Source organism: Trichechus manatus, unplaced genomic scaffold (genome assembly GCF_000243295.1).
Source record: "Trichechus manatus latirostris isolate Lorelei unplaced genomic scaffold, TriManLat1.0 scaffold00147, whole genome shotgun sequence".
In the NCBI taxonomy this organism is placed as follows: Eukaryota; Metazoa; Chordata; class Mammalia; order Sirenia; family Trichechidae; genus Trichechus; species Trichechus manatus.
The window spans coordinates 686,668-700,849 of NW_004444083.1; the positions used below are offsets into that span (position 1 = coordinate 686,668).

General features: G+C 41.6%; 1 protein-coding gene across 1 annotated transcript in view; it reads left to right on the forward strand.

Annotated features, from left to right (window-relative positions):
• The window catches only part of DNER (delta/notch like EGF repeat containing), a 202,234-nt gene that overhangs the window by 32,284 nt on the left and 155,768 nt on the right, over nt 1-14,182 (forward strand). Inside the window, 1 exon segment of the mRNA XM_023740087.1 lies at nt 4,092-4,237. Coding sequence (XP_023595855.1) covers nt 4,092-4,237 — 146 coding nt within the window.

A 14,182-nucleotide genomic window follows, 5' to 3' on the forward strand; every position in this document is an offset into this window, starting at 1 on the left:
TATCTGTGCCCATTCCAAAGAAAGGTGATCCAACAGAATGCAGAAATTATCGAACAATATCATTAATGTCACACACAAGTGAAATTTTGCTGAAGATTATTCAAAAGCAGCTGCAGCAGTACATCAACAGGGAACTGCCAAAACTTCAAGCTGGATTCAGAAGAGGATGTGGAACGAGGGCTATCTTTGCTGATGTCAGATGAATCTTGGCTGAAAGCAGAGAATACCAGAAAGATGTTTACCTGTGTTTTATTGACGATGCAAAGGCGTTCGACTGTGTGGATCATAACAAATTATGCACAACATTGCGAAAAATGGAAATTCCAGAACACTTAATTGTGCTCATGCAGAACCAATACATAGACCAAGAGGCAGTCATTCAAACAGAACAAGGGGATACTGCATGGTTTAAAATCAGGAAAGGTGTGTGTTAGGGTTATATCCTTTCACCATGCTTATTCGAACTGTATGCTGAGCAATAATCCGAGAAGCTGGACTATATGAACAAGAATGGGGCATCAGGATTGGAGGAAGACTCATTAACAACCTGCGATATGCAGATGACACAACCTTGTTTGCTGAAAGCAAAGAGGACTCAAAGCACTTACTGATGAAGATCAAAGACTACAGCCTTCAGTATGGATTACACCTCAACATAAAGAAAACAAAAATCCTCACAATTGGACCAATAAACAACATCATGATAAATGGAGAAAAGATTGAAATTGTTAGGGATTTCATTTTACTTGGATCCACAAACAGTGACCATGGAAGTGCAGTCAAGAAATCAAACACGGTATCGCATTAGGAAAATCTGCTTCACAACACCCCTTTAAAGTGTTGAAAAGCAAAGATATCACTTTGAGGACTAAGGTGTGCCTGACTCAAGCCATGATATTTTCAATCGCCTCATATGCGTGGGAAGGTTGAGTGATGAATAAGCAAGACCGAAGAAGAACTGATGCCTTTGAATTATGGTGTTGGAGAGGAATATTGAATTTGCCATGGACTGCCAGAAGAACGAGTAAATCTATCTTGGAAGAAGTACAGACAGAATGCTCCTTAGAAGTGAGGATGGTGAGACTTCATCTCACTTACTTTGGGCATCTTGTCAGGAGAGACCAGTCCCTGGAGAAAGACATCATGCTTGGTAAAGTAGAGGGTCATCGAAAAAGAGGAAGATCCTCAAGTAGATGGATTGACACAGTGGCTGCAACAATAGGTTCAAACATGATAAAGATTGTGAGGATGGCGCAGGACTAGGCAGTGTTTCATTCTGTTGTACCCAGGGCTTCTGTGTGTTGGAACCGACTTGATGGCACCTAACAACAACAACGATATATGTATGTGTGTGTGTGTGGGGGTGGGTATAGGCATTTCCTACTAATCCCTTTAAAGAGTCATATTCTGTTTCCAGAAATGGTTTCTCATTCTTTGTAAATATTTATGATGTTATCTTTATAACTTCCCCAAGGGACAAACAGAAACAGCTGAGAGACTATGGGAGATGACTTATTTTTATAAACACTTTTTAAAGAAGTATGAAAAAGAAAACAGTGTTAGGAAGTCTATTTTAACTTTTTTAGCAAGATGTCTCAAAATACCCCTCTCTTTAAGAGGGTGCAAAGCTAGCCCTAATATGTCCAATAACACTGTGAGTAAATCTGTGATAATAGTCTTTGGGAAAACATAGCAGCAGTGTGTACAAGGAGTTCTAAATTGAGAACATCAAAAACATTGGGCAAGTTGGTAATTTATTATCAACCCAAATGAACCCATTCATAAGTGGCCATGAATTAATGACACCATGTCACCAAGGCAAATGGAAATACCTGGGTTCTACTTCTATCCAGTTTATTATTTTTTTAATGCAATGTTTTGATAAAAACCCAAACCAAACCCGTCAATTCTGACTCATAGCGAACAAATATAATACTACGTACATGTGTGTGTATCACAAGAAAGAGTGTGATATGGTGGAGGGAAGAGAGTGTTGGAAAAATACAGACAAGGTGATCACGAAGTCATTTTGGGACTGTGTTTTCTAGGTTTGGAGCTACTGCATTTCTCTAGCCTATCATAAGCCTGTTAGGAGTTTTGATTCGTGAACTACGATAAACAATTTCAGTAAAAAAATTTGGTTGCAGAATACCCAAAATATACAGAAGACTATAGAAATGAATATAAGACATTTGTACACAAGGCTTAATATTTTGCCATATTTGCTTCATATATTATTGCTAAATAAATAAAATGTTGTATATGCTGTCAAAATATCCCTCCCCATCCCCTACTTCCTTCCCCCTCTCTCTGGAAGTCATCCTCTCTTGAGGTTGGTGTGTTTCATCCCATGCATATTTATATACTTTCACTGTGCACATTGGTACATACATCAGTGTTTATTGTTGCTTTTGTGGACTTTCAATATTTACATGAATGCTATCATGTAAAATAATGCTGGCAGTTGCGGGGCGGGGAACAAGGTGCAGAAAGATTTTCTTACATATTGTGAGAACTGATCGTTTGTTGGTTTTATGCATTGTAAATCTCATTTTCAAGTCTTTGACTTGTTTATTGATTTTGTTTAGGGTGCCTTTTTAGATACAATTTGAACTTGAATAAAGTTAAATTGATTAATCTATTTTTTAATTTTTTTTAGTGTGTCTTTTTTAAGAAAACTTATACCTCAAGATTGATGAAGTAGCTTCCCATGCTTTCCTCTTAGTTGTATGTTTCACAGTTAGCTCTTTAAGCCATTTATAATTTATCTTTGAATATAGTGTGAGGTAGGGATTCAAATTTACATTTTTCCATATGGATAGCCAGTTGCCTCAAAATCAATTATTGACTCGTGTGTATTTTCTCCAGTGATTTCTTGTGCTACCTGGTCCTAAAAATCTTTTGTCCTCAAAATAATTTTGGATATGACTTTATAATATTGAGGCTCTTGGACTTGGTCTTACTCTTGAACAGAACTGAGAAAATTGTATTGAGTATGTTTCATTTTGAAATTAAGAATTATCTGTGAATAAGTAAAGATTCTTATTAGAAAATGAGAAGAGCATGCTTAGTGAAATAATTTAATAATTAGTACAAAATACTTCAACTGTTTATTTCTTCATTCCAGTTAGAGACTGTATTTATTCATCAATTTATTCTATGTTTATTGATACCTATTATGTACAGAATGAGTTCCCAGGTGGTGCAAATGATTAAGCATTTGACTACTAATGGAAAGGTTGGTGGCTCAAATCCAGCCAGAGGTGCCTTGGAAGGAAGACCTGGTAATCTACTTCTGAAAGGTCACAGCCATTAAAAACCCTCTTGGAGCACAGATCTACTCTGACACACATGGAATTACCACCCATCAGCAGCTGGTTGATTGGTATAAGAACAAATGGCTGCACTTGACATAAATGTCATTCAGTGATAAATAAGACAGATTAGTGACATTGCGATCAATGTCCAGCTATTGGTTGTTCCAGTTGTAGTGGATGGTTATAACCACAGAGCTTAAACTGACACTGTACAGTGGGAATTGGTGATCAAGTAAGATAATCATTAAAAATTGAACATGGAACATGTACCTGTATTGGACGCCAGCCTGTGAGGGAACTGCAGAGGAGCTTGAGCAGGGTGCTAACAAGGTGGGGCCTTGGGGCATTTCCAGTGCTTGGAACTATCCAGGTAGGCAGGGTGAGGAAGACCTGGGAGATGCAGTCACGTGGTTCCCTGGGAGAGGATGGGGTTCAAAAGCAGAGAAATAGAACTCTAAGATGTGAGCGCAGGGATAGAATTGGGAGACAGAGGGATAGGGCGGGGGCAAAGCAAAAGGATTTAAGACGGTGACTGAAGGACCTGTTGCCTTTTTTTTTGGCCTTGGGTGTTCCCCCAACACTTGGGAAGACTGGCGTGTTTTACAGTCTGAGGTCCAAATAGATACTAGCCCTGGGCTTTATTCCTTTTCTGTATTGCATTTTGTTGTGTTTTGAATGTGTGTTTGAATGCCACCTAAACTAAATTCTGTAATCCTGGAGAAAGACTGCTGGGAAAACTTTATTTTTCATTTCCTATTGTCCCATTTTCTTTAGGTTTTGTGAATGATTCTGTGACTAAAAGTATTGTGGCCTTGCGCCTAACGCTGGTGGTGAAGGTCAGCAACTGTGTGCCTGGAGAAAACCATGCAAATGACGTGGAATGTTCCGGAAAAGGAAAGTGCACCACGAAGCCATCAGAGGTAAGGCGAAGCCTGGTAGCTTGTTTAAAAAAAATACATATACATACATATACATGTATTTGTGTACCAAGAATGAAAGGAGAGGGAACTTTGTGTATTTGCTGAAAAAGCTCAAAGAATTTCTGATTTCAATTATATACCAGTATATATGTCGTTGTTGGGTGGCACAGAGTCCATTTTGACTCATAACAACCCCAAGTGACAGAATAAAACTTCCCCATAGGATTTTCTTGGCTGTAATCTTTACGGAAGCAAATTGACAGGTCTTTCTCCCGTGGAGCCACTGGATAGGTTCGAACCTCCAGCCTTTCGGTTAGCAGCTGAGTGCCTAACCATTTGCACCACTCGGGCTCCCTCTATAATATATAGACATTTAAATATCCATGTTATTTTAAATAATTATATTTGTGCAGTGCTACATCTTCTTGCTTTGGTATGAATTAGAGATTTTGCAAGTAGTCATTATTTCTAGTTGTAGAGTCAAGAGGAATGGAAGAAAAGGAGATCACAGACTCATTTACTTACAGCTTCTGGAACTGTTGCTAGCAAATATAATAGTTCCCTCCTTCACAGAGTTACGGAAGTAGCAGAAAAGTAAGAGCAGGAACAGAGAAGAGCAGGGACGAGAAGGCTGACTCATTCTTTTTTACCTTTGTGGTGTCAGCAGCATCCACACTGTGGAAGACCTGAACTGTACTCCCCTTTCTCTTTAACAGCTGACATCATATGAGCGTGGTGAAGGGGGCCGAGTACAGCTTTCTTCTCTGCCTTCTTGTCTTCTAGTTGTTAGTGACATGGAGTCTGGTGAGGAAAGGACCTTAGCAGTCATTAAGCCAACCTCCATCCTTCTAGGATGCCCTGGGAGGCTTCTCAGCCTTACAGGGGGGATGTCCCACTAGGGGACATCCACTCCCCTCACCACTTCCTGTTTTAAGCCTCCAACACCCCTTCTTCCGCTTTCCTCTGGCCTGTTCTACACGTTTCTAGTAGAGTCACTGTTAAGTGAAGGTGGGTCCCCAAGGCCCAGAAAGAGCATGATTTATTTTAGACTAATTTGGTGCAAATGCTCAGCTGCTAACCAAAAGGTTGAGGTTCAGTCCCACCTAGGGGCACCTCAGAAGAAGTACCTGGCAATCTACTTCTGACAAACTAGCCGCTGAAAACTTTAAGGAGCACAGTTCTACTCTGACACACATGGGGTTGCCACAAGTTGGAACTGACTTGAAACCCAAACCAGACCTGTTGCCGTCACGTCAGTTCTAACCATGTGCACCAGGGTAGAACTCCTCCATGGGATTTTCTTGGCTATAATCTTTACAGAAGCAGGTTGCCAGGACTTTCTTTCGTGGTGCCACTGGGTGGGTTTGAACCACCAACCTTTAGATTAGTAGTTGCATGCAAACCATTTGTGCCACCTTGGATCGCCACAATGGCAACTGGTAAATTTTAAGGGTAGCGCAGGTAAGTTTTCTTCGGTGATACCTTCTGTGTTAACAGCAGCATATTCTGTAATAGTGGTGTAACTGACCAGTGAAAAGGATGGGTCTTAGGTATAATAGTCCAGTTGCTTAAATTATATACCATTTCCTTGTAAGAACAGCCCCAGTAGGGGGCAGAATGTGGTCAGGAACCCAAGAAGGTAGTGGAAATAATAGTTTCTGCTAACTCTTTGACAAGGGTCATAAATGTAAATTAAAGCCCAAACTAAAATCCCTGCTTTGGCGGGCGGGGGCTGGGGAGCGAGGGAGTCTTTTACATAGCCAAACTGCCCTTCTTGTTCCTTTGTCTTATTTCTTTGCCAACTTGGACCAGTTTCTTGTCTTTGCTGAGGGGAAACCTCATTTATCAATGTATTCCACAGGAAAAAAAAGTAAAGGGTGCTCTGAGTTTTTCTGTGACAATTAAGCCTAGGGAGGGGTAAGGTATCTTGAAGAAAGACAAGGATGTGTCTGGAGAACTTATTTGATAAGAAGGCTCCAGAAAAGATGAAATGTGAGAGATTGAGAGAAACCAGCTATTCAAGGTAGAGAGTGTCAAGACTTCCAAGTGAGACCGCAAAGAGAAGCCCACAAATCTCCCCAAATTCCTTCCTGTTGTCCCAAATTGAGAATTTTAGGTCTGGTTAGCTCTGAAAAAGATAAAATTGGCAAACGATGTCACCAATGCCTTAAATATCTTCTTAAATCAAAGAAATGTCTTAAATGAGGAACAGAGGGCTGCTCCCAGAATTTTGATGGAGCCCTGGTGGCACAGTAGTTAAGAGCTCGGCTGTTAACCAAGAGGTCAGCAGTTCGAATCCACTCGAGGCTTTTTGGAAACCCTATGGGACAGTTCTGCTCTGTCTTAGAGTGTTGCCATGAGTTGGAATCAACTCAATGGCAGTGGGTAATGTGGCTGAGATTCAGTGTGCGCTTTCTCGTATAATGGATGCCCCTTCTTGGGAAAGTTTCCTTCTGTAAGTAAAGTCACCATGTTGTTTTAACAGCCTGGGTACAACACCACACGTGGGAATTGTCTGCTTGAAAACTCTAGCTAGAAGGCTGTCTGGTAGCCTAGGATTGACTCATTGAAGAGGCAGTAGAGGAATTTAGCACATGGCAGGTAACTGGACAAACCATGCCAAGGCTACTTTCTTTTCCATGAAAAAAATGACTAAAAAGCCTGGGTGAAGAGTCCATACTAATTTTAGAAGATCTTTGCAGAGGAAGAACATCTTCACTGTGGCTTACGGCTTCTTTGAAGAACTTTGAATGTCCCAGAGATAACACCTCCTCTCTCTATTGCCACAGCCCAGCTCCACACCAGTTGGTTCCAAAGTGTAGATCTTCCACTGTTATTGTTTCGGATAATAATACTTACCTTCAGTGAATTTCCACCACTTGTCTGTCAGTTTGTCGTACTGTGCTGGCTCGTGTGTTGCTGTGATGCTGAAGCTATGCCAACGATATTTCAAATACCAGCAGAGTCACCCATGGTGGACAGGTTTCAGCAGAGCTTCCAGACTAAGACAGACTAAGAAGAAAGGGCTGGTTATCTACTTCCATTAAAGTGTTAAGAAGCAAAGAGGTCACCTGGAAGACTAAGGTGTGCCTGACCCAAGTCATGGTGTTTTCAATCGCCTCATATACATGTGAAAGCCAGACAATGAATAAGGAAGACGGAAGAAGAATTGACGCCTTTGAATTATGCTGTTGGTGAAGAATATTTGGACTGCCAAAAGAACGAACAAATCTGTCTTGGAAGCAATACAGCCAGAATGCTCCTTAGAAGTAAGGATGGCAAGAGTATGTCTCACATATTTTAGACATGTTATCAGGAGGGATCAGTCCCTGGAGAAGGACATCATGCCTGGTAAAGTAGATGGTTAGCAGAAAAGAGGAAGACCTTCAACAAGATGGATCGACACAGTGGCTGCAACAGTGGGCTCAAGTATAACAACGATTGTAAAGACGGTGCAGAACTGGGCGGTGTTACATTCTGTAGTACATAGGGTCCCTGTGAGTTGGAACTGACTTGACAACACCTAACAACAACAACGAAAATCTACTTCCAAAAATTAGCCAATGAAAACCCCGTGAACCCAACAGAATACTGTCCTATATAGTCCTGGATGGTGAGTCCCCTAGATGGAAAGACACTGCACAAAAGCTGCAACCATGGACTCAAACAAGCCAGCGGTTGTGGGGATGGCCAGGACCGGGCAGTGTTTTGCTGTGTTGTATCGTGTGCCATGTGTTGGAGTTGACTGGATGGCAACTAACAACAGCAGCTTCCAGACTAAGACAGATTAGGGAGAAAGGCCTGGTGATCTACTTCCACAAATGAGCCAGTGAAAACCTTATGAATCACAGAACGTTTTCTGACTTGCTTGCTTTGGACGTGTTATCAGGAGGGATCACTTGCTGGAGGAGGACATCATGTCTGGTGAAGTTGAGGGCTGGCAAGTGCAAGGGGGACCCTCAGTGAGACTGATTGGCACAATAGCTGAAATGATGAATTCGAATATGCCGCGATGGCGAGGCTGATGCAGGACTGGGCAACATTTCATTCTGTTTCATTGGAGTTAACTCGACGGCACCTATCTGTCTATCTGTCCACCTGTCTACTTATCTACCTACCCACCGACCCACCCATCCATCCATCCATCCATCCATCCATCCATCATCTCTGTCTCAGTGAATTTAAGGGATTTGTAGCCAATAATCTTATCTGAGCCACTATACTTAACCTCTTGTAGACTTCTAAGCAAATTATTAGGTTGTAATTACCATGCTTATTCCAAGACCCGCCACATGGTTATCTTGGAGATAAATGTTGGAAACCAGTCCTGCAGACCACGGAAAGATGATTTGAGTTGAACCACAGCAGGAGCAGTGAGAGAGGCTCGTCTCTGAGTTCTGGTGCCTTCTTGTTCGTGTTGTTTACGGCGGTTGCAGTGATTTAGGAGTGGTTTGCTGGCAGTAAAAGACTGTCGTCATCAAGTTTCTTCCTTTCTATTGTTCCCTAAAATTAGAAGTTATAGCGTCCAACCTTCCAGCCAATGCAAGAATCTACTCTGTAGCATAAAACAAATACAGCTATATTTGGTGATTTAATTTTAGTGTTCTAATCATTTTCATATCTTTTTATTAGATTATCTGTCAAAAGCAATTCTATTATTTCCACACTGTTCTCATTTGGTATTGGAACTAATTTCTTTTCTGTCAGATGTACTTTGACTAGGGGATATTTCACAATTCGAAGTTGACGGGTGGTTGGCAATAAAGCTTCAGCTTACACCATCCTGGGAAGACCTTTTTAAATGTTTACTATAACACTGGCCCTAGTGGCGCAGTGGTTAAGAGCTCAGCTGCTAACCGAAAGGTCAGCAGCTCGAATCCACTAGCCGCTCCTTGGAAACCCTATGGGGGGCAGTTCTACTCTCTCCGATAAGGTTGCTATGAGTTGGAAGCAACTCAACGGCAAAGGTATAACGCTATGAAGTTCTCTTGTTTTGAAAATGCTTTGGTTTATGAAAAAAAGCCTGACTCTTGGCCAGTATATCTCTCTTGAACTTTATCACCAAAGTTGTCAGGTAACTAGCCACTATTTGATGATTCCTTAATTATCCTACAGGTAAGGAGGCCTAGTGGCACAACAGCTAAGTGCTGGGCTGCTGCTAATCCAAAGGTCAGCAGTATGAATCTGCTCAGAAAGTCCATGGGAGAGAGGCCTGGCCATCTGCTCCCATGAAGATTATAGCCTAGGAAACCCTGTAGGGAAGTTCTACTCTGTCACATGGAGTTGCTATGAGTCAAAAATTGACTTGACAGCACCAAACAACGTGTCAGGGAGTCCACACAAGTCTCTTTGCTAGCGCATTTCTTAGCTTTTTTAGATCCAAATTAAACTCCATAGGACCCCGTGTCTTAGATGCCGATTGTACTCCCGACCCCCAAGCTGAGGGAGTAGTTTTACCATTTTGGCCATTGGTTGATAATACCCGGCAGCCTTTGCTCTACAGCCCACGTGGCCTAGGTGGGCAACACTATTGTTCAGGAGCCTGTCTGCCTTACATCAGCTCCCCTTTCTTTTTTTTCTGTTTCAAAACCATGTGGCTCTTTGTTGGGGATTGGTCGGTAAATCCCATTCTGGAAGTTTGTGTATTTCAGAGATGGATGTGCCATCAGCTGACAAGGAGCTGCTTTCCTTATTCCAGCTCCAGCCCCTCCCACAACCCTCTGTCCCCCTGATTCCCCCCTTGGATCCCTGTGGTTTTGCTCATATTGTCCCATTCACTCATAGTGACCCTATAAGACAGAGTAGAACCTCCCCATAGGGTTTCCAAGACTGTCATCTTTATCGGAGCATACTACCACATATTTCTCCTGTGATGTGGCTGGCGGGTTCGAATCGCAGACCTTACATTTAGTAGCAGAGAGCTTAACCACTGTGCCACCATGATGTAGGTGCTGGTTATAACATTCTGAGACCCTTTTTTAAAACCTAGGATAAGGATGAGTTGGAAGCGACTCGAGGGCAATGGGTTTTGGTTTTTGGTTTGTTCCCTCCACCTGGAATACTTTTCTTTTCTGTCGGCCTCATCACCTCCCTGTCCCCTGTCCTCCCACCTTCTCAGCTATATTTCAAGGCTCAGCTCAAATTCTTACTGCTTCCTGAAGTTGTCCCTAAAGCCCTCCACCCCTTCGCCCTGCCAGTACAAAGTGACTTCCTCCTCTGCAGTCCTGAAGCATTTTCTTTGTCTTATGGGACATAAGACATTTGACTTTTTCTTCTATTTGTGTCATTCTCGTGTGCCTTCATTTCAGTGCGGATTATGGAGCAACTGTCCCCTGCCTGCTACTTTCCTAGACACGAAACAAACAAACAAAAACCCAGTTGCTGTTGAGTCAACCCCATGTGTGGCAGCATAGAACTGTGCTCCATAGGGTTTTCAATGGCTGATTTTTTGCAAATAGATTGCCAGGCCTTTCTTCCCAGGGGCATCTGGGTGGATTTGAACCACTAACCTTTTGGCTACTAGCCAAATGCTTAACCATTTGTGCCACCTAAAGACTCCTTTCCTAGTCACTCGGAGATACATATTTGGTCAAGGAAGACGTGGCCTCTGAGAAGGGGTTGCTGGATGAGTCAGCCATAGATTAGATTGCAGCGTGCTGTGTGTTGTGGGTAAGAGTTGCAGGTATGTTCTGGAAGCCCATAGAAACATCCGAATCAGATGTGGAGATCACTGTGCCCTTTCCCGGTGGGGCTGGGATTGTGAGCCCCTTGAAGGTAGGATCTGGGTCTGGTTCATTCTGTACCCATCGTAACAACTGACATGGTGCTTGACCCATGAGAGATGCGGAAAAACTGCTTATGACCTCAATGAAAAAAAATAAAGATAAACAAAAAGGTTATGGGAAACCAGTTCCCTGGGTTTTGAGTAGCTATATGAGTTATACATTTGATGACTGTGGGAGCATGAAAAGTAGATTTACGTTTTTGCAATAATGATTTGGAAAATATTCTCTGATCTCATGCCGTCTTTGAGAGTGTGACCCAGAATTTTGCAGTAACCCCTTAGCATTTTAAGCAACATTGCCGATTGTTTCCCTATCATTTCAAAAAGAAATAGGTCAGGATAATTTGAGGCAATGGAGCCTTTGATGCCATCCTCCTATTGATTCAAAGCCATCCGTGAACTCCTCTTCCGGGTAGCTAGTGGCGATGTGTTTGAAGGGCAGGCGTAGATGTCATATTATTTTGTCCATCACTTCTCTGATTGCTTATTCTTCCACCTTCATTAAAGCAAACACAAAGACTCTCATGGGATCTTGGAGAGGCACAATGACCCAGGAAGGTTATGGGAAAAAACAACATGGGATGGTGGGTGAGGGAACCCACAAAGACTCAAAAGAAAGCATTCACCATCCACTTCTCAGCTTCAGAATAGCTGTTGCCAGTCAGGACTCAGCACAGCTTTGTAACAGTTCTGTTCAGTGTGGGGTGGGGTTAGCTTCCTACAGTCCTGCCAGCATCAGAGAGAAATTTTTCCTTTACTCCGCAAGTGAGAGTACAGAGAGAAACTGTGGATGAGGAGACACTTGGTGACTCTGTTGTTAGTGGCGATGCAGAGAGAAGAGACTAGTTTATTCTAAGCAATCTTTCTTTCAGAGTGGAAAAAGAAAAGAAAACAAAACTTTTTTCTTGACTGAATAAGTAGCTTACTGACAGTGCTCATTAAAAAGTTTTAGGCTAGAGAATAAATATATGCTTTTAACTGGATGCTGGAATGAAGGTGTCTGACATACATTTATTTGCTAATAAATGAGAGGTGATCTGTCCCATGGATTTTACTTGGAATAAGTGCTCCGTGGACTTCCGAGAGAGAAAGTGCTTTTATGGACAATTAGAATAGTAATTATTAGAAACATATCAACCACAGAGATCATAAAAGTGCAGCCCAGCTGTCGCTCTCGTAATGTGTAAGGGATAAACCCATCTAGAATTTCATTGATTTGTGTTTGAATTATCATCCTGGGTACTAATGGAATTAAAGAGTCATTGCTGCCTTTTATGTTATAGAACAGCAGGATGATCGTATCGTTGCTGGCACAAACATACAGCAACCTGTTTTAGTCATTCATTATAAATTAGTTACAGAAATCATTATAAACTGATGTCCCAAAGGATACGTTTCATGAAGTTTCTCTTCAGCATCAGCATTTTCCGGAAGGTTGAAATGTATCTCCCAACACTAACTAAATAGCTGTAGAGACCTTGTCGGTTGGTAGCATTCCAGCTACATTAGGGGGGAGGATTAAATCACTGTTGACATTTTCAGGGTTTGAGAATTTAGAGCGGAAGGAGACTTTAGAGGTCTCCTCACCTATTTTATCTTAAACGTCAGGAAAATGAGGTGTAAGAGAGATTGAAGCTGGTTGCCCAAAGTCTGAGAGTAGATTCCTACTAAAAGCAGGGCTAGAATGAAGTGAGGTTTCTGGACTTTTGGTTCAGAATTCCTCCTGCTGGGCTCTACTTCGTCTGGTCCTGCCCAATGATGTTCTCTATTAGGACGTTGAATGCTGTAGCAGACTTTACCACCTACTTGGAGTCCCTGGGTACTAATGGTTAACATGCTTAACTGCTAACTGAAAGGTTGGTGGTTTGGCTCCACCCAGAGGTGCCTGAGAAGAAAGCCCTGGCAATCTGCTTCTGAAAAATCAGCCATTGCAAACCCTATGGAGCAGTTCCAGTCTGACACACATGGGGTCGCCGTGAGTCAGAGTCAACTCAATAGCAACAGGTTACTGGTTACTGGCCTTCTGTCCAAAAGTAGCTCAGTTGCTGGCCATCCCTGGTGCTTCTGTCTTTCTTTATCGCTTGGCCTCGACTTCTGCCTAGTGAGTTACAAGCTCACCTGGAAGATTTGCCATTGGATACATGATGGTAGTTTTATTTACAAAATGGTTTGACTTCCCCCAGCACAGTTATTTTCATCCTTTTTGTTCTCAGGACCCCTTTACTTTCCTATAAATGATCGAGGACCCCAAAGAGCTTTTGTTTATTGGGCTTTTATCTATTGATAGTTACCATATTCAATCAAATGGAGGAATTAAAAAAGATCTATTAATTAATTTTAAAGTACCAATAAACCCATCACATGTTAATAAAAATAACACATTATTAATGAAAAACAACTATATTTTCTAAAAAAAAAAAAAAAAAAGAAGAGTGGCGTTGTTTTCATTTGTACAAATCTCTTTAATGTCTGGCTTAAAAGAAGACAGCGGTTTTCATGCTTGCACTACGTTCCGTCCACTCCACTGTATTGTGGTTGAAGTCGAGGAAGAAAATTCCACCTCATACAGATATGTAATTCGGAAAAAAAGAAATAAGTTAATATCCTTTTCGGAAAATTATGGATACTCTTCTTTGAAAATACTCTAAAACTGGACAAATCGTAGGTTCTTAAAGGTTAATTACAATGCAGAATCTGAAACCATTCGATGAAGTTTTGCCTTCTGTTACATTAAAATCCATTGATCTGTCTTGCAGTCCGGATCTTTTACCCATGAGTAATTTTTTTTTTTTATTGTACTTCAGGTGAAGGCTTACAGAATAAATAGTTTCTCATGAAACAGCAGTACACATATTGTTTTATGACATTGGTTGACAACCCCACAACATGTCAACCCTCTCCTTTCTCGACCTTTTTTTTTGGTGAAAATATGCATAGCCAAAGATACTCCATTTCAAAAATTTCTACATGCACACTTCAGTGACATTGACTATGCTCTTCCAATTGTGCTGCTATTCTCACTTTAGACGAAGGTTTACAGAACAAAATAGTTTCTCATTTAACAGTTAGTACATATGTTGCCCTATGACAATGGTTAACAACCTCACAACACATCAACACTATCCTTACTCAACCTTGGGTTCCCTATCACCAGCTTCCTT